Here is a 21,758-nt window from a genome sequence, read left to right as displayed (position 1 = left end):
TAGGGAAGAGAAAGAATACCGAATTTGTTATCGAGGTTTAGTCAAACCAATCTACGTCCTCGCCTTAAGCCACAACTCAAGGATTCCACTAGATGCTCACTTAACCGGATGGAGTGACGCCATTTACACTCCTTATGGGGCGAAAACTCCCTAACTCAAATTTTGGAGCTGAACCACAACCAATTCTCCTTTCGAGATGGAGACACCTTAACTCAATTACCAGAGTGAGCCCAACTGTGCACACCTTACGTGATGGTGCAAATCCTAGCTTTCCTAACCGGGTTTGAGCCAATCCGAGACTCCTTATAGGGCGAGTCTCCCTTTTCAAGCCACGCTTGGAATACAATTGATAATAAAATTTTTTGTTCAATGAAATGCTTCTTAAAAAGTAGATGTGTACAAGTTGAAGCTCAATGCACTCACACAAGATGTGAATTTTAGGCTCAAGTGAGTATGTGTGGTATTTCACAAAATGATTTTGTGATCTTTGAAAATGATGTATATGACAATGCACTTCAAAGATTCAAACCCTAATAAAAATTTTCTCCCAAAAATATTTTTCAAATAAAGTGTAGGAGAACCTAAGATATCTGCTTCCAAATAATTTTTGTTTACAAAAATATATGATCTTTGATTTGAAATGGAGTATGCAATAAATACTTCAAAGATCTTAAACCGTTTAAAAATATTCCCAACAATGATATTCAAGAAAATAATTCGAAGGGAAGCAAAGGTTTTAGCTCAACAAGATTTTTGCAATGAAACAATGTGAGCTTTTGAATCTCGCAATGAATGCAAGATTCACAAGTAAATGTGAAGTTTCTCCAATAATTTTTATCAATGAAGATATGTGGAGAAACCCTATACAAACTCTCACAAAATGATTTTAAAAGTAAAGAAATGAGTGAGAGTGAATGCTTTTGAAATGATATATCAAATGCCCAAAATAATAAATCTCAACCACACTTCAAAAGCAAATGTATGCTAGTGAAGGTGGAGAGTAGTAATCAAATGCTCTATTGAAAAAATTTTGAAACAAATGAATATAAGAGAGTAAAAAAATTTAAAGCATAAAATATTTGGAAGGATTTTCTAATCTAAGCATTAGTTTAAAAAATGAGTAATGAGGGGATATTTATAGAGTCCGGAAAAAATATGACCGTTTGAGACCTATTAGGAATTTTTCAATTTGTTTAAATAAAATTAAACACATTTTAAGCCCTAAAAAATTGCCTGATCCGAGAGGTTCGGTCGACCCAAGGCTTCATCGATCGATCGTCCCTAGTCAAAATTTGAATTTTCAAAGAAGCTCGGTTGGCTGAGGAAGATGTCGGTCGGCTATTCAAAGCGATTTTCAAAACTATGTGAGCTCGGTCGGCTAGCCTAAGCCTCGGTCTATCGAATGAATAGTGCCGGTCGACTGAGCACTTTTAAGGCACAAAGGTCGGTTGGCTGAGGGGTCAAAATGTGGTCAATTTAAAAAGGTCGGTCAGCTGAGCTTATCACTTGTTAAAAGAGCAGATCGGCCGAGGTCAGTCGATTGACATATTTATAATGTATAATGGCCGGTCGACCGAGGTCCTTATAAAAATTAATTTTGGCCCTATTTTGACTTTAAAATATTTTGAAAACCTTTGTCTAAGTTTAATTTTTAAGAAAAAAGTTTTTCCTGAAAATGATGGGTCTCCTATGGTCTGTCTATGGTCAGTTTGAGTTTTTCATTCACATCATGCATGACATGTATTATTGCATACCAAATAGAAAGCAAAATGCAATTACAATCAAATCAAGTGTCTTCTTGTCTTTTGCTCTTCAGTCTTCCATGGAATATGCCAATCAAAGTGTTCTTTAAGACCTTCAGGCTTCCATTTTCTTTCCCTTACGTGTGATATGGATTATGAACTTGTTTAATCACTTAAATACACACCTGAGATCCTTGTGCTTTGTCAGCATCTAAAATGAATTTTTTTATATAAAAAAGAAATTTATTAAGAAAGAGAGAAAAACGAAATAAAATCAGGAGGACAAGAAGTCCTCACTTGAAAAAGCCAAAAATAGAAGGAAAATGAAAAGAAAGAACATAAGACAACTAAGTCAAAAGACCCTTTGTTAATCGCTTCCCCTCGTAACTAATTGAACACTTCGAAATAACTAATTCTTATTGACTCTTGATTGCCTTACTCTTGATTGAAATGATAAAAAAAATTGTAACTAGCATTAAATATTCATTTTTGAAGATTATTTATAAGTAACTAGTTTGAAAGCTCGCCTTTTTTTGTCTAAGACACCACCACTACCACCAACAATAATAATAAAAAACAACCATACTTTAAATCCTAGTAGGTGAGGTTAGTTATATGAATCATTTTCTACTACTGAAACAACTATTTTATTTTTGTTGTTTTAATTTTGTTTGATTGCTATATTTTTCCTTTTGTATATGTAGTTTGGATTTTTTTTTTTTAAATAAATTTTGGTGGACTCTTCTTATGATTATTTTCTTCCATATTTTGGTAGTTTGAATTGGAAAAATTATTTGTTCAAAGTTTGTTGACTAGATTATATTCTATAATAGTTCATGACAATCTTTATTAAATCTTATCCACTATAAACTGAAACTATACCTTTGGTACGTAAGAATATAATGGAATTAAGAACAATGGAATCAAAATTATCACTTGATTTTGTCAAACTTTTATTTAAAATTTCATTTTATTCCTTTCCTATCTCGCTTCTTTCTTCAAACCATACATAACAAAAGAGTTCTAGATAACGAGTTCATAAACAAGTCATGATTTATTTTTAAAATTTATTATACAAACTTTAAAACACACTTATTGCTATTGAAAGTGATGAAAAGATTTAAAAGTTAAAATTAAAGGCAATCATTTAAATAGTCTCGATTGTGATTTATGATTTGTGATTTTTTCTTTCAAATTATTACTCGTGAATCTCGATAAAAATTATTGTAACATAAAGAGGATTTTTATTTAAAAGAAAAAAGACAATTATAGATTTGAAAAATAGCAATTATAATTTTTAAAAATTCCTAATATAATAAAAGCATTTCAATTATTAAGGGCTGAATGATATGTGTGCATGTGTCATGCAAAAAGTGTTAGCCTAAATAGTATTTTTTAATTAAAAACATTACTTAGTGTAGATAGTCTAACATCTTTTATTTATTAAATGCTGGGTGATCCATTGTTTTTATATACGCATCAATTCTAAAAATAAAATTCTATTCGAATTTTTCTTGAATATTTTTAATTAAAATAAAATAAAATATTTTAAAAAATTCAACAAGTTTTAGAACACGTGGCAAAAATTCGCGCCCTCGATTATCGAGGTGTCCTAGTCCAAGTTGTCCAATGGGCACCACCGCTGCGCGTCACTTCAGCAATTATCACTCACCTCGCAGGAAAGTATCAACCACAGCCGGAACACTACGAATCAAATACGCCCTGGAATTGTGTCCAATAATAGATGGCCACGACAGCATTGCGTGAAACGTGGCATTACGAAGCGTGTAACCTCTTCGAACCATTATATGTCTTAGAAGCACTGAATAGCTTCTCATAAATGAACTCAGTGACATCCCGGCGAGAGGAGCTGGTCGGCCCCACTCCTTCCGTCCCCGCGCCCCCGGTGCTACACTGCTGCTGCGAACGAAGAGAAATCAGATAGACAATGAGAGAATCGAGAGGGAAGAATCTGGTAAAAACCCTGGAAAAGCCCTAAATCTTGATCTCCTTGCCATTGATGACGTCTCTGTCCTGTATTTGACACCTTCTATTCTGGCTTTTGCTCTCCCTCCCGCGCGCTCTCCCTCTTTCTCTCTCAAATTGCTCCTCTACTGTATTTTTCGTTTTCCATCTCTTATTATTATGTTTTAAAGTGCGATGTTAATGTACGTGTGACTGAAATGCTTATTGATCTCGGACGGCGGATTAATGTGCATTATTATATTTCCTTTTGAACCATTTGCATCTGTTCATTATTATTTTTTCTTATGTCGAATGTAGGTTGGGTGTTAAAGTTTTTATTTTTATTTTTTAAAATTTTTTTTTATTACTACTGTTGTACGGATGCATAGGGTGACTGGAGTTTTGGGGCCTAGACTCTACTGAAATGCCATTGACAAAGGCACTCTTATATTTTACTTTTATTATTAGTTTAATTTTATTGTTCGGAAATTATTTGGGCAGGGTTGGGTTGCTTAAATATCGTGCAATTACTATTATTAGTTTTTTTTTTTTTTTTTTGAAAATTTTCATCATTGCGCATATTGATAATGATTGAAACAGCGTTAGCTTTCATCGGATTTTTTCTTTGTTCTTGGTATTCTTGTTTTTCCCCACTATTTCTTGCTCAGTACTGCTACATTATTACATGTGAAATGAGGTTTGGCGCACTGTTTCACTTTGTTATTGTTATTTTATTCTTTTTTTTCTGGATGATTTTTTTACTTTACATTTAAAATCTTGGATTTGAATTTGTATGGATTTAGATAAAAGACAATGTAAAATTGTACTGAGTTTTGTTTTAATAGGATTTTCTTTGTTCTTGCTCAGTATCCTATTATTTTGTTTAATATAATTTTATATTGCATTTATTTTAATAGGATTTTTCTTTGATCTTGGTATTGTGATTTTGTATTTTATTTTAATAGGATTTTCTTTGTTCTTGCTCCATATGCTATTATTTTGTTTAATACAAATTTATATTGCATTTATTTTAATAGGATTTTTCTTTGGTCTTGGTATTCTTATTTTTAAGGATCTTATTCATTTTCTATTTCTACCATATATTTTGGTTATATATCAGCAAGAGTTTGGATTTTGTTTAATTTTTGCATGATTTGTACTTTTAATTTGTTTTCCTTTTGTGATATCTAGAGAAATTGTCATTGGGGTATTTGGGGTTGTTTTAATTAATTCCAACGTTAAAACATTATATTAAGTTTTGTTGAAACCCGCGCAAACTCAAATCCAAGAGCTCGAAATCTATGCTCCTACACTGTCAAGTGGTTATTTTCTTGCTTTACATTCATTGCTTTTTCTGCTTTAAGTAATTTTATTTGGCTCCCCCTCGCAGGCGCAGTTTGCATTTGACTTGATTCTTTTTTTTTTTTTTGCATATGCGCATATTTTTTATTTGGCGGCAAACAGTGTATTAAATTTGGTTTTAATTGGACTCAACACTCATGTTTTGTTTTTCCTTTTTTTTTTTTAATTAAAGAATTAATCAAAGGAAGAAAGAAGGATGTGACAATACAAAATGAAAAGAAAAACCAGGAAGAACAAGATATCCTCTCATTTCATTACAAAAGTAAAGCAGCTAAACATAAAGAAAGTAAACTTCTTTTCCTCACCTTTTTCAGTTGAGCTTAGGGCAAAATGATTCCATTTCTTTGTTTAGAGTAGACTCGGGCTATCCTTTATGGGATTTTCACTTCTGGAAAGCCTTCAATGATAGGGAAGCTATTGAATTACTTTCTTTCTTGATTATGTTGAATAATTGTAGTGTATCATCCGAAAATTTGTGTCAATATTGGTTGTTGGTTGGTTGTAAATCTTTCTTTGACATCTTGGTTGTGGCAAATTTCTCCGTTCTACTTTATGAGGTTATATGGAAGGTCAAAATCTCCCTAAAATCAAGGCTTTTCTTTGGTTGGTTATGCTATACAGGATAAATACTAATGACTTGTTGCAGATGAGGAGACCTTTAAAGGCTCTCCTTCCTTATATATGTATGCTTTGGTTTAATTGTTTGGAGTCTGTTATTCATCTTTTCCTGCACCGTGATTTTGCATGTAAGGTTTGGAACAAATTGTTCAATTGCTTTGAAGAAAGCTGGGTTTTTCCTAGAATAGTGGAGGAGTTCTTGGCAATTTCTTTTGTGGGGTTTGGGAGGAAGAAGGAAGGAATTGTGTTATGGAATTGTGCTTTATTTGCAGTGTTTTAGGGCTTGTGGAAGGAATGTAATCTGCTTATATTTTCAGGGAAGAAGTTACCATATTGGTTGGTGTGGGAAAAGATTCTTTTTATGGCTTCTTTATGGTGTATGGGCTATGGAAATTTCAAGGGAACGTGTATTTCAGATGTTCAGCACGATTGACAGTCTCTTCTTTGGGCATCTTGAGTTTCTTTTGTCATTTTTAATTTTTGCATTTTTCTTTTTTGGTTTTCCTGAGGATTTTACCATACTTTGCTAAGGAGTCTTCTCTCCTGATTGTATTTCTTTATTTATCCAATGAATTTATTTATTTTTTCTATCAAAAGAAAAGTAAATAAAAGAGTACAAGATAAATTTTATTGCCTTAAATAAATTCTCTTTGTTTGTCTTTCTTTATGTTTTATTTTATTGATACTGTTATACATATGAGTGATATAATTGTAATAGAGGTCATGCAGCTTGTTTTTTGCTTGTTAGTTCCGAAGTAAATTGAAAATTCAATGTTCTAGGGACATCTCTCCTTTAAACATGCTAGAAGCCAATAGCTCTATATTAAATACAAATTTATGTTTGCAAATGTAATGATTTCAAAAATCTGGATGACTGAAATTTTTCTCATTTTTGCAATTTTTAAATAAAACAAAATTTTTTGATTTTTTTTTTCCTGAAAAAAGCTTCATTCAGTTACTTTTGGCCATATGTGGTACTATATATTACTCTTACACATATTGTTATTGTTATGATTATTAGCTGTTGTTGTCTTTATTATTATTATTATTAATATTATTATTGAGGTTTTAATATAAAATTCCTATGTCATGTTTTTTTGTGTATATGTTTTTATGTGAATATATTTTCATTTTTAATTTAATTTAATTTATTTTTATATTGAGGTTGCCAATTTTGTCTATTCTTTGTTTTTTTGTGCCCTTTTGTCTAATATTCCCCAATTTTATTGTGTAACGAAATCAATTTTGCCACAGTAGTGGTCATTTTTAACCTTCTAGATTAATGTAAACGTTAATTTATTTATGGATTTGTATATATCTATTTATTTTTTTATTATATATGTTTGCTTCTCTGTCTTCATTTTTTTCTTGTCTAAGTTTGTGATTTTAGGTTCTTTAGGGGCCTTTGGAAATGGTCCATGCATTAGAAGATGCTTTGTTGAATCTAGAAAATACAAAATATGGATTCAATAGATGATTTTTGGTCCACATATGCGAAGATATGCATAATTATGTGATAAAATTAGTTTAAAACTTATGTTTGGTAGGGGCAAACACAAACCTAAGCATAAAGCTAGGGTCAAGCATGTCACCAGCCAAGTAATGAACTTCTTTGGTTGGGGTTACTTAACATATGCTGGGTAGATTCGGTTAGTTGGTACTTGGTAATATTGGTTAGGGTGGATCTATCTCCTATTCCCTTTCCTTTTGATGTCCATTAGTGATCTTCATAAGTCATGTCATACAACACAATAATAAAACAAGGAATTTAAAGGTCTTCCAATATTTCAAAAGATGAATGATGTTTTTGACAAATGCAACAAATTGTCCAAAATTATATGAAGTAAGTAATATTTATTTCCCATCAAAGCATAGGATCCTTGTCTTAATAATAGTCTAACTTTTTTATAACTTACCTGATAATTGTTAGCTGTGTGTGTGTATACATATGTAAGTTGTATATTTATTAACCATACTCTAGATCAGGTTCTTGCTGGGTTGGGTGCTCAGGGTCTCTTTCCGTGCCCAGCTAAAATTTAGTTGTTGGCTTGGTTTTAATCTATGGTAGGTCTTGAAGTTCAATATTTTGTTGAAACTTCATTTTGGACTTGGCTAGGGATTGAAACCAAGCTAGGGCTCCAATATTGTGTTGCTTTGAACCAAATTTTTGGTATAAAGGCTGAATTTTTTAATCTCTATTATTTTTCCCATGGGAATAGTGGTTATTCTTCCTATAACAGTTTATATTAAATTTTTAAATGGGAGATGCATCCTTAAAAATCCAAGTCATTCGTCATGCTTTTAATATGATTGTGGTGGATCACTTTTTTGATGATTGAGTGGTGGTAACATATACTGGTGCTGTGTCACACATATATGGTGGCTGAATACAATTTAAATCACTGCCATTAAAATATTATATTTACATTTCCAATTCAAAAGGGAATATTTAATCTGCATTAAGCTTTAGTATTGTGGAAGTGTGTTTTTCTAGATTCCTTTTAATTTGAGTTCAAAAAAGGTCTTTGTCCACAAGATGGATAGAAAAATTGCAGCTCCACAAAGTAAAGGAAGAAGAGAGAGAGGGAGAGGAAAAAGAAAGAAAGAAATAACTTGACTTGGTAATCAAAACACCAAGAAATTCCAAAAAGGAACTCAAAAGAAGAAATGAGAGGGTGTACAAAGAAAATTTGCAACAAAAGACCTTTTCAGCATTTCTGAAGAATTCTTCTTGTTCATAATCCAAATATTACAATCAAGCCAAAGAATCCATTCCAAGCAAAGGGAGGCAACTTGTCAAATGATCTTACTCTCTCATCTTCCAAATTCCTATTCAAACATCTCAATAAAGCCCTGTTAGAGAAATGGTTGTGGAGATTCATGATTGAGAAATACCACTTTCGGCAGGGAATCATTGCTGTGAAAATGGGCTTGAACATAACTATTGAATCTCCTAGGCTAACAAAAGACCACATGGTGTAGGGGTGTGGAGTTTCATCAAGAAAGGTTGGAATGATTTCTCGTGTCAGATTTTAGTTGGGGGATGGGGACTACATTTATTTTTGGCATGACTGGTGGCTCAACCAAGAAGCTCTTTGTGTCTTATTTCTAGCCATCTACAACTTGGCCTATGATAAAGATGGTTACGTTAGTCAACACCTTCAAACCTCTGACCAGGGGCTCTTTTGGAACTTCCTCTTCCTTAGAAATGTGGAAGATTGGGAACTCAACCAGCTCGTAGACTTTTATAGCTTTCTTTATAGCTTCGAGCGCCATAATAGTACTAATCTTCCTGTTTGGGCCTTACATGAGAAGGAGGTCTTCACATTAGATCCTTCTACAGGAAGCTCTTTCCTTTGGAGTCGAGCAACTCTAATTTCCCTTGGACTCAGATTTGGAAGACAGCTGCCCCCGCAAAAGTTGCCTTCCTTGCATGTGAGGCAACTCTTGGTAAGATTTTGACTTTGGACAATTTGCAAAGAAGGGGTTTGTTAATCGCCAATAGGTGTCCCCTTTGCATGGCTGATGCAGAATTTGTAGAGCACATACTCCTTTATTGCACTTGGACCAGGAATCTATGAAATATGGAGTTGTCTTTGATCAGACAATGGTGGGTTATCGCTAACTCTATGGGAGGGCAACTTTGGGCTTGGAAAGTGATTCAGGCAGCAAAGGAGAAGAGAAAGGTTATATCCCTCATTTGGAAAAAAATGAATAGGCTTGGTTCACTGCTGTCAATAGTTGGCGTAGTGGGATTGTTGTTAATGATTGTGATGTAATCTTTGATTTGTGTGACACCATTCAGGGTGCTTGACTTACCGTGCCATGGGCTGACATCCCCATGATGTCTTTTCAATGAAGTTTTCTTAACTTAATAGAAAAAAAGGCAAAAGATATTGATCTCTCCTGAGGTTTGGCAAAAAGATAAGGATCTCCCTTGAGGTTTCAAAAATTCCACATGCCTCTCTTGAGATTTGCTACCCTAAGATTTCAAAAATTCCAAGGATCTCCCTGAGGTTTCAAGAATTCCAAGGACCTCCCTTGAGGTTTGTCAAAAAAACACAAACCTCCCCTTGTCTTTTTACAAAATAGAAGGGGAGGTTTGTAATGAATCTGCTAGTGTGTGCTGTATGATTGGATTAATTTCAACAGGAAAATGGAATGAATGATTGAATGGAGATTTACTAAATGCAATAAAAATGGAAATGAAGCTACAGGTTGGTTGGTTCGAGAGGGCCACTCTCCAAAGAAACAAAGAAACAAAGAAACAAACAGATTCCTAATTTTCTAGCTGATCCCCTATTCTCGCTGGGCCCCCAGCTTTATACATAACAACTTGTAACTAACTACTCTGAAATGCCCTATGGGCTTCACTACACTTGGCCTCCATTTCGCCCATTTACATTAAGACAACAATAAAGCAATAAAATTGATGCTGAAGACTCAAGAGACTTCGACCCAGCGCCCAGCCCAGCTTCCATGTGATTAACACTCTCGGCCCACGATGACCCGGCCCATGAAGAGCTCGTCCTACGAAGAGACGTCCTGCCCGAGCCCCCCAAGCTGCTTGACATCTTATGTTTGAGTCCCCCTGCGAAGTGCCTCAGCCTGCTCGGTCCACGTACAAAGAATCTGAGCACCTCAATGAAGAACAACTCCTTTGTGAAGAGCCGTCCATTCGTCCGAGCTGAAGAGCTGCCCGTTCGTCCGAGCTGAAGAGTCCTCCGTTCATCCGAGCTGTAGAGCCGATTTGTTCCTCCAGGTCCCTTAGTCTGCTCGAACTCCCCCCCTTGGCTTGAGTCTCGTATTCTCCCTTCTGGTCGTCTGCTCGTAGCCTCCCGCCCGGGCCACTTCTCCTCTCTGGTTGTTTGCTCGGACTCCCTGACCTTCCTTTGTCTCAGCCCGTTGCAATACCCTCCCTTTTTGAGCACCTTGCCCACAAGGTGAGGAAACTTCTCCTTCCACTTATGATACCACTTCCACGCATCCTCCTTCTCCTGTCCCTCAGCAACTTTAACAGAAGCTCTCTTCAAAACTTCCCTTGCTCTGACGACTTCGAACTGGAGCTCAAATAACAGCGAAGCCACCTTCTCTTCTACATCCTCAGCTTTCTTCAAGGCTGCAATTGCTTTCACATTGATACTTGCTTTAATGTAGATATTAATCACCATGGTGGAAGTGCTCTAGTCCATGGAGATGTAAGGTTCACTCTTCATTTCTTCTAGAAGCTTCTCTATGTTCTCAATATCAGATCCTGTCCCATAGGAGTTACTGCAAATTTTGTAGCTACAGTTATTAGTAAAGAATCCATTCTCCTTCATCCTTGATAGCACGTTAGGAATTTTCTCAAGCATGCCAGCCTGTGTGTAGAGACCCATGAGGTTATTGTAAGTGAGATTTGAGGAGATAAAACCCATCTCATCCTTTGTTATGCTAGTTTCTGCAATATTAGTTGCAATTATAACCTTCTGTATGTCATGAGGGGGCCGTAGAAAGACTCTTTCCTGATCTGCAGCAGCTATGGATGATGGTAAAGGAAGAATCCAATCAAAAGATGCCCCACCAAATTGATATGTAGCAGTTAGTCTATCAAGCAACACATAAATTTCTGAGACTCCAGGCAAAAATATGAGTATGGCACCTTCGGCATCAGTTTCATCAATATGGACCAAGTCTTCAAGAAGATCATAATCAATCGCACCTTCATTCAATCTTTTCAAATTAAGGCAAGTCTGCTCACTGAATGATTGATAATTCTCAGGAATATAGTATGGATTAATATAATTGTCAGAGAGTAGAGATTCGTCACCCTAAGCAGATAAGATGAGATTTTTCTCCCTCCTTTGGTGGCTCATAGGACCTTTTGGAAGCTCTGCTTTCATGAATGACGTATATGGTATAGATGCTAGAGAATCTGAAGCAAGATGGTAGTTGAGGCTTTGATATGTATCCTCCAGGAAGTTTGTTGTAACAAGATGTGTTCAGCCTTGAGCAGTAACAACTGGGCAATGACCAAAATATCTTGAAAATTAGTTTGAATCAACTGTTGCCGACATAAGGATAACTTTCAACTTTTGAGTGCCATCAGCAAATTGTTTCTCAACCAAATTCTTCAAAACAATATGCAGAGAATCACCCGAAAGAGACCGCTTATGCACTTCATCAACAATGACATGAGTAACACCAGGCAAGTTGTTGTCAGTTGCAATTTTCCTTAGAAGAATGCTTGTTGTGCAGAATAGAAGCTTCGTTTTCTCATTCCTTGTGCTATCAAGACGAACTTGATAACCAACGAGAGAACCATCCAAACTAGGTGAAGGTTCATAGCGCTTATGAGCAACTCTCTCAGCCACGGAAATAGCATGCTCGTCAGAACCCACACTGACTGCATTATCCTTCCACATTTTAGATTCATCCTCTTCTTGTTGCTCCACATAGTGACGAGTCCAATCTGCTTGAGATGGATGGTGTGACTCTAGAGTATCATCATCCCACCACAACATATTGTCTGGATCCATTGATTTAGGTGTATAGTCTCCCGAGTCGAACACAACAAATTTGTAGTTTGCTTGAAGGAATAAATCTTTGTTGTAAGGCTTAATTTTCTATAGCCTTCTTGGAGGAGAAGGAGGAGGAGATGGAGGAGCTCTTGTCATGTTGCGCGTGCACAGAAACACTGGATCTACACACTTTCTCGTTGGATTGGACAGGCTCAATCCCTCCTCGATCAGCTAAGTGAGTCTGGGACTGCAACTGGATTTTTGTTGATGCAAATTTCTCTTACCATTAGGTCCACCCATTTTAGTCACCTTTTTGGACGACATATCCGAGTCTGTTGCAGCTGGAGCCAAGGGGTTTGCTCTCTTTGTATTGTGTTGCTCCACATTGTAGCCCTTATAGTGTTGATGTTTGAAATCATTGCCAGATGTCCCTCCTGGGCTTTCTTGGTTGATCTTCTGCTTGCCGTGCCGCTTCCCACTCTCGGAAAGAGCTTCCAACTGTTGAGTAATAGTGATTTGACGTGCGGTAATGGATTCCAAAATCTGGTTTATGCGAGTTCCCTCTCCCACGGTCGCAGGGACTTGTCTGCTGTATGATTGGATGAATTTCAACAGGAAAATGGAATGAATGGAATAAATGATTGAATGGAGATTTACTGAATGCAATAAAAATGGAAATGAAGTTATAGGTTGGCTGGTTCGAGAGAGCCACTCTCCAAAGAAACAAAGAAATAAATAGATTCCCAATTTTCTAGCTAACCCCCTATTCCTGCTAGCCCCCTAGCTTTATACATAACAACTTGTAACTAACTACTCTAGAATGCCCCCATGGGCTCTACTACACTTGGCCTCCATTTGGCCCATTTACATTAAGACAACAATTAAGCAGTAAAATTGATGCTGAAAACTCAAGAGACTTCGACCCAATGCCCAGCCCAACTTCCACGTGATTAACGCTCTCGGTCCACGATGACCCGACCCACGAAGAGCTCATCCTGCAAAGAGACGTCCCGCCCGAGCCCCTCAGGCTGGTTAGCATCTTTTGTTTGAGTCCCTTTGTGAAGCGCCTCAGCCTGCTCAGTCCACGTACAAAGATCCGAGCTCCTCAGCGAAGAACAGCTCCTTTGTGAAGAGCCGTCCGTTCGTCCTAGTTGAAGAGCTGCCCATTCGACCGAGCTGAAGAGTCGTCCGTTCGTCCGAGCTGAAGAGCCGATCTGTTCGTCCAAGCCCCTTAGTCTGTTTGGACTCCCCCTTGGCTTGAGTCTCGTAATCTCCCTTCTGGTCGTCTGCTCGTAGCCTCCCGCCCGAGCCACTTCTCCTCTCTGGTCGTTTGCTTGGACTCCCCGACCTTCCTCTGTCTCGGCCCGTAGCAAGGTTTGCGTCTTTTTGACAAACCTCAAGGGAGGTCTTTGGAATTCTTGAAACCTCAGGGAGGTTCTTGGAATTTTTGAAATCTTAGGGGAGGTCAGTGTCTTTTTGTCAAACCTCAGGGGAGGGGAGGTCAATGTCTTTTGCCCAAAGTTCTATTCCCTGTTACCCAATACACACCAAAAAGTAAAGAGCACATAACTCTTATAGTTTTTAGGAATCCAAATGAACTAGAGGTCGTTGAGCTCACTAACCTTTTTTCCTTGTTGGACCAGCACATTCATTCTTCTAGTGTGGATGAGAACGTGGGAGGAGAACTCCTTGGGACTATTTACTTCTAAATCTTTTCTATCTCATCTTTTAAAACCCATATCCCTAACCCTTTTCCTTGGAATTGTTTACTTTGGAGGGCTGAAATGCCAAGGAAGATTTGGGCTTTTGTATGGACCATGTTCCTGGAAAAGATCAACATGCATGATATGCCTAAGAGGGAAGGCCCTATATGGCTATTAGTCTTGATATGTGCTTCATGAGTCGTGGAAATAATGTGTCAAGTGCACATCTCTTTGTGCGTTGCTAGGTGGCATTGCAGCTTTGGAATGCCCTTTTCTCTTTGTTAGCAGAAGAGTGTGGGGCTCTGGGAAAGGTGAAAGACTTTCTTTTGGTCAATTTCAGGGGTGCTGGAAAGAATAGGAATAGCAGAGCTCTTTGGTGTGCAGCTTTTTTTTTTTTCAATCCTTTGGACTGTGTGGATTGAATGGAATGCTAGAATTTTCAGAAGTTGATCCACCTGCTCAAGGCTTTTGTGGGGTAGGGCGATTTTCCTTGCCTCCTTGCAGATGCACTCTTTGGGTTTCTTTTAAGAGTCTTCCGCTGTCTGACCTTACTAGAGATTGGAAGCCAGCACTCTTGCAATGGAGTTTTGGATTGTTTTTTGTTTTTTTTTTCTTTGGTATTTTCCACTGTTTATTGGGATTTTTCAGCTTTTCTAGTTGGTTGAGGACTCCTTGTTCTCTAATCATGTAATCCATTTCTCAGGTTTAATAAAAATGTCTTTTTTTTTCATAACATATAAAACCTTCTTTGCAAGTTATCGCCTGTTAATGCGATTTAGAGATTGTTTTCCAAATGAAGAAAGCAACTTTTTTTGAAATCTGAGCATATGTAGTGGCCTTATTGGGGATTCAACATATCACATCCTCTCGTTTCCCATACCTGCCAAATTTTCAAAATGTGAAAGAGAGCATGGAAGGACTGTTCTTCCCATGAAAACTGAATAAAGCACACATGACCATGGACTCGTTGGCATCTTCTTTCCATATAAGTGGACTTAGTGGCCAGATTCATATTTTTTTAACCTGAGTTGGCACAATTTTTTACTTGATATAAATTGTTGCCTTTGGTTTTCTAAACTACCAGTTTTGTTTCAAGCAGATAACCTATGATTTGTTCATTCAATTTTTACCCTAGCTGCTTTTACCTAAATAAAGTTCATTCCATCATTCAATGATAATTCATTTCTCAGCTATCTTGAATTTAATGGTTTCTTCTTTGTCGACCTCAATGTTTTAAAAGGCTCAAGTGAGGCTTGCCTCAAGGCAAGGCATGCTTAAAATACCTCAAGTCTGAATCTAAAATTCCAAATCCCAGAAAGGCAAATACATTACATGTTGAGGCTTATGCATTTGTACAAAAGGCATGCCTTTTGCGTCTTTCTGGTTGAGGCTTATGTGTTATGGTTGTGTGATTCTCTAGTTAAATTTGGCTAGAATATTTAAACTCCGTGTTTATATAAAAGGAATGTTATAATATGAGTTGACTTCTAAAACTCTTAAACTTCTATCATTCTAATATAATTGAGATTTGTATGTTAGATCTTGAAAGTAATTCGAACTTTGTAATGTATGTTTATCTCTTGTCATGATTTATGTAACAAATTCAAGTTAGCAATTTCTGAATGCCCAACATGTGGTTTGTAAATTATATTTGATTTTTTTTTTGCATTGTATTTTTGTTTTTCTTAATTTTTAAAATATATGTAATTTATTTTTACATATTTTTATCTAAAACTAAAAATCTCAAGAGGCTCACGTCCCAATGCCTTTAGGCTTACTCCCCAACGCCTTATGGCTTACACCTCGCCATTTAAGTGTTAAAATGCCTTGCTTTTTGGCTTCGATTTTTAAAACAATGGTTGGCCTACTTGATCTATTTGCATGCATTAATTGGCAGACACCTATATACCATTGGTTCAATTATAAGGGTACATTTTTCTTGCATTATATGCCATTGGCCCTGTCAGGGATAAGGTTCCCTAGTAGTGGGGACCTGGTCAAATAAGGTGATTTGTCCATAGCGTACCAAAAATTGATGGTCAAAAGTTGTCTTTTAATAAAATGTTTTTTATCCTTACGTAATCATTACCTTTTTTTGCAGGATAAACCTTGTGATATATGTGGTGCTGTTGGCTTTGCAGATTTAATTGCCACATGTTCTCAATGCAGTGTTGCTCATGAACATGCGTATGATTGCTCCCCCTGTGTGCGTGTGTCTCTGTTATGACATTATCTTGCATCTTCATGTTTCGCTGTATAATTCTCAATATCATCTATCAGTAGGAAAAAAGATTTGCACTTTAGTTTTTTGTACTTGCTTCCAAGTAATTTGCTGAAAACTGAGGGGAAGACTTATTTTTACTTTGTTTATTAGCCTGGCCTACCTGTTCTTTTACATGCCTAAATGCATTGGGCTAGAATCAGAGCAAAGCAGGTTGTTCTCTTGTTCCAGTTCAATTCACCCGTGTAAACATACTTGTCATTTTATCCTGTGAAACCAAAATTTTCACAAAGTGTATCAGATGGATAATATAATGTGTAGATCAATTTGTTTTTTGTTTTCATTGCAGAGCACCATTAAATGGTTGGTTGTTGTCCAATTGGCTTGGACTCACTTGATTTCTTAAATGAATTTTTCTATTTACAGTTCAGTGCCCAATATTCTTGAACTTTCTTTTGAATATGTTTCTATCTCCATCTTCAGTTATTGCATGCAGATCCATTGTATAGAAGTCCCTGAAGTTTGGTTTTGTCAAGCATGTGAGTCAAGTAAGTACACAGTTTCACCAAAATCTATTGTGAAGGAACACGTACCTAAAGTTTCAGCACTAAACCCCCATGGGATGCTCCAATGTGATGCTGCACATTCTTCAAGTCCCATATCTGGGAGGCAGGTTTGCAAAAGGCAAAAGGCTTTGGAAAATGCTAAAGTTAAGTGTATTCCTACTGAAGAAGCCATCATGCTATTGCCGGGAACCAGTAAAAAGGAATCCATTCCTAAGAGCAAGTTGGGATTGAACATTAATCCATTGTCCATGGCATCTGTGTCCAAGAGAATTCCCACTGGGTCTAGAACTGCCCAACCAAAGTTATCCCTGCAGAAGGTTAAAACAAATCTTAGTTTGGTACCTCCAAGACCTGCTGAGCCTCGTAAGTATGGCACTGTGCAGATCCGTTCAATGATCCGGAAACATGCTCCTCAATTGTCAAAAGAATTGAGAGGTAATAAGACCGTTCTACTCCCCCTTCCCCCCTACTAGTTATTCCAAACATTAATGATGTTAAAGGGTAGCAACTGCATTCCATTTGCATATTCTTTAAAATTTAAGTTATACTCGCCCTACAATGATGACAAAAGCTCCATTTAGGACTTGGCAATTCAAATGAAACCCTAGTGAGTCAATTTTACTTTGTGTTGGCTCCATAAATCTGATGCTGTTCATATTGGTCGTGTGAGCTCAAAACTGATGTGTGGTTTTATAATGTCTTCAATTTTTTGGATGACATATTTCGTTATTTTGTCTACTTGTTGAATATTATCATTTTACATCGTGTGTGCCTGTGCATATGTAGAATTCTTATTGAAATAAGTTGTGGACTTTTTGTGAGGTCCTTGATTTAGTTATTGATCATACGCCTCTTTCATTATGCACTTTTGTGTATCATCTAGTGGAAATTTAAATCTTTAATAAAGACTGCAGGGCCTGATTTAAGTTTATATAGCTTTATTTGCTTTGACATTTCCAATTTGAATTGTTCAGATTAAAGGAAAAATAAGATCTAATAGAATTCAAACCCAATGGCATTATGGTCCACTAGTAAATGTATGGCTGGTCCATTTCTACTTGTACTTGTGTATTATAAATTTTAAAGGCATTATGAACTCCTTTTAGAATTTTATTTCTGATATTTATTTTAAATAACTAATTTATATAAACAATGGGTAGATGTATGGAGTGTTTAGGAAGCAAGGGATATATATATAGTGGAAAAGAAGTGATTTTATTAGGAAGGAGAAGGAAGAAGTACAACAAGGAGTAACAAGGAAAAAATATTATCCTCTAAAATGGAATGATGGCCAATTATTTAGCAGATAATTTTGGATTGGGTTGAGATAAACATAAGGAATTGTTCAAGCAGGCCAAATATACTGGGATCTAAAGGTTTGGTGAAACAAGTGATAAATTTTCAAGTTATATATGTGTGTATATGTGTGTGTGTGTGTGTGTGTGTGTGTGTGTGTACGTATATTTTAATTAAAAAAGAAAAAAATCATTGAATGGTCACCAAGGAGTACCACTTATGCACAAACAGGAAAAGAGAGAGACAACAAAAAGATGGATCAACAGTGCAATAGTATATCGAGTTCATAACCTTGGAAATTCCAAGCTCCATTCTTGCTTCCAGCCTAAATATTGGGGAATGAATCTCTTGTGGCTTCTTTGAAAAGCATAATAAATTCAATAGGTATTCTCCCCACTCCAATGCAATGATTGTGCCAAAGAGGTTTTAACCAAAACATGGGATTTGCATATGTGGACCGGCTTGGAGATGAGTGGGACAGTAGTGAGGCCCAAGGTCTTCTTGACAAGCTGGGTGTCATAGCCTAAATATTTCACACCTTTGCGAATGGACTGTGTGGCTCTAGCTAAAGCCCTCTTGTTTAACTAGTTAGCCTAGCATTTACCACAATTCACCAACAAAATAATTTCATTGCCATTGAAGAAGATATAATCGAAAACAATAAGCAACTTATGAAAACAATGACAGTTAAGTAGTAAACATTGAAGCAACATAATTCATTATCAACACCTCCATTAGCAATGTTTGTATAGCGAGGGAGGCAAGTAGGCTAAACACGTTGAAAATAGCTGGTGAGTTTTACAAGTTGATGAACAGTCACCCTCCCCCAAAGAGCTTTCTATGCTATTCTCACTCTGGCACTAGGAAACATCAATATGACCGAGGAGTCGTACTCCCCTTTTTAGCCTAGGGAAAAACTATCTTTGAAAAATAACCCTACACTAGTATTTACATGATGGAAATCCATCCCAAACGCACGAGACAAGTGGTCACAGGCAAGAATAATGCCCTGAACAAGCTCGGCTTGTGACACTTCCCCACATATGCGGTCGACTTTCTCGTAGACTTTAATGTTAGGTACACTTCAACTTTGTCCACAAATGGTTGCATATCTTTCGCAGAATCCAGCTGATTTCTTAGTCGCCAAGGCCTTTCCATTTCACTGAGAATTTCTGCTGCTTCTTCCTTGAGGATGTGAACTCTTTGTTTTCAAGGATGTCTTCAACGTCTCGTTTGTCAGGTGCACTGTCTTCAATTCTGCTCTGGTTGACTAACTTCTGCTTGGATCTTCGGTGTCAGCATTGAATGGCTTGAGGAAGCTGACGTGAAACATAGGATGCACTTTCATCCAAGTCGGAGGGTCAATTCTATAAGAGGCTTTCTCGACATTGGCCTATATGGGGATTTGTCCTTCATATTTATGAAGTAGTCTCTTATCTCGTCCTTGTAGTGACCTGATATGATCATGATTGAGCTTAACAAGCACCAAGTCACCTATGTTGAAGTGTCGTGGTCTTCTCCCCCAATCTGCCCACTTCTTCATCCGTTTAGAAGCCTTCTTCAGGTAGGCTCGGGCAATATTTGCATTTGGTCTCCATTCTTTCGGAAGATGTACGCTTGGGGACTCTTTCCTCTATATGGCTCATCCACTGTGAGAGGTAACAATGGCTGCTGGCCTGTAACAAGCTCAAAATGACTCTTGTTGGTTGTTGAGCTCTTTTGGACATTGAAATAGAACTGAGCCACATCAAGTAGTTGCACCTGATTCTTTTATTTGGCGTTGACGAAATGACGCAAGTACTCTTCTAGTAGCCCCTTGAATCTCTCCGCCTGTCTGTCTGTCTGTGGATGGTAGATCAAAGACATGTCAAGTTGTGAACCAAGGAAATCTCGAAAAGTTCTGTCACTAAGTTGTCGTTCAATCTTGAGTCTCGGTCATTGACAATGTCTTGAGGAACACCCCAAATACTTCACCATATTCTTAAAGAATAGTTGTGTAGTCTCCTCTACCTAGCAATACTTTGGTGTGTGTATAAACATACCATACTTCGAAAACGTGTCTATAAGCACAAGTATAGATCCTGCATCTTCGACTATAGGCAGGTTAGTGATGAAGTCCAGTTAGACACTTTCTCATGATCGGGATGTTACTAGTAGGGGCTCCAGCAGCCCTGCAATCTTCTTCCGCTCCACCTTGTCTCTTTGGCAAGTGAGACAAGTCTAGGTATAATCAACGACATCATCATGCCTGTGCGGTCAATAATAACTCTGCTTCAGTAATTCCAAAGTGCGTTGCCATCTTGGATGTCCGACCCACATGGTATCATGACACTCTCTAAACAGTGTCTTCTTCAGATCTTCAGCTTGTGGCACAAAGAGCCGACTACCATGGGTCATTAGCTATCCGTCTTCTATTTAGAACTGACGTGCTTTCCCCTCTTCGGACAGCTTCATGAGGTTCTACACAACTGGATCTTTGGCTAAATTCTCTTTGATGTGCTCTTATGTCATCATGGTAGCGATACTCACAGTCAAGTGTGTTACCATCTGCAAGGCAGCCAGCTCGGCCTTCTTACTTAGTGCATTAGCAACTTAGTTTAGGCGCGCTGCCTTGCGCTCAAATGAGAAATCAAATTCTGCCAAGAATTCTTGCTACCGGCCTTGCTTGGGTGTCATGTTTGGTTGTGTGAAGAAGTGGCTAACACCCGAGTTATCTGTTTTCACCACAAACATTGACCTAAGTGAGTAATGTCACCACATGCGGAGACATTGTATCACCGCTAGCATCTCCTTCTCCTGAGCTGTGTACTTTCGTTCTGCTTCACCAAGCTTACAACTCTCGTACGCAACATGATGCCCCTCATGTAACAGAATTCCTTCAAGGGCATAGTCCGATGCATCTGTTTGCACCTCGAAGGGTTTCATGATGTCTAGAAGAGCAAGTACCGGATCTCTCAACATGAAATTCTAAGTCATCAAAGGCTTCCTAACACTTCTCTGTCCACTTGCACCCGTGGCCCTTCTTTAGTAATTCTGTCAAAGGAGCAACTCTCCTTGAGTACCCCTCTAGGAACTTTCTGTAACAGTTGGCAAGACCAAGAAAGGAATGTAGCTCCTTCACTTTCGCTAGGATCTTCCATTCTTGAATCGCTCTCACCTTTTCCATATCCATCTTGATATGACCTTGCTCAATCACATGACTAAGGAATTTGATGCTCCGCTGAGCGAAAGAGTACTTCTATTTCTTCACATATAGACTATTCTCCTTTAGTTTGTTGAACACCTTCTGTAGATGCTTTTTTATGTTCCTCCATTGTGGAATTGTAGACAACAATATCATCCAGGTACACCATGACAAACTTGTCAAGGTACTCACAAAATACGTGGTTCATAAAGGTACAGAATGTTGCAGGCGCATTCGTCAAACTGAATGGCATCGCCAAGAATTTATATGCCCCATATAGCTTCACACAAGTTGTCCTCGGCTCATTCCCATCAACAATTCTCACCTGATAGTAGCCCGACCTCAAGTCGAGTTTAGTAAAGTACTTGACATGACTCAGCTCATCAAATAGATTGGCAATTAACGAAATATGATACTTGTTGCGCATTGACACCTTGTTGAGCGCGCGGTGGTCTACACACATCCGCATGCTCCCATCATGTTCCCTCTGAAACAACACCGGTGCTTTGAATGATGCTTTGGAAGGGCGAATATATCTTGCTTCCAACAAATCCTCAAGTTGTTTTCTCAACTCTGCTGCTCTGGAGGTGCCATCCTATAT

The 21,758-nt window shown here is 37.5% G+C and overlaps 1 protein-coding gene across 3 annotated transcripts in view; it reads left to right on the top strand.

Annotated features, from left to right (window-relative positions):
* The first annotated feature begins 3,578 nt into the window (after nucleotides 1-3,578).
* LOC131149581 (uncharacterized) overlaps nucleotides 3,579-21,758 on the top strand; it is a 38,126-nt gene continuing 19,946 nt past the window's right edge. The window contains exons 1-3 of one of the 3 annotated variants that reach the window (XM_058100161.1): nucleotides 3,579-3,717; nucleotides 15,992-16,077; nucleotides 16,595-17,112. In XM_058100161.1, coding sequence (XP_057956144.1) covers nucleotides 3,691-3,717; nucleotides 15,992-16,077; nucleotides 16,595-17,112 — 631 coding nt within the window. In that variant the 5' untranslated portion in view covers nucleotides 3,579-3,690. Of the gene's footprint in view, nucleotides 3,718-3,745; nucleotides 3,859-15,991; nucleotides 16,078-16,594; nucleotides 17,113-21,758 lie in introns of those variants that run through there. The other 2 variants (XM_058100162.1, XM_058100163.1) reach the window with 2 other exon arrangements.

Source organism: Malania oleifera, chromosome 2 (genome assembly GCF_029873635.1).
Source record: "Malania oleifera isolate guangnan ecotype guangnan chromosome 2, ASM2987363v1, whole genome shotgun sequence".
In the NCBI taxonomy this organism is placed as follows: domain Eukaryota; kingdom Viridiplantae; phylum Streptophyta; class Magnoliopsida; order Santalales; family Ximeniaceae; genus Malania; species Malania oleifera.
Note: the sequence above shows the minus strand (reverse complement) of the source record. Positions and strands in the feature narration are given on the sequence as shown.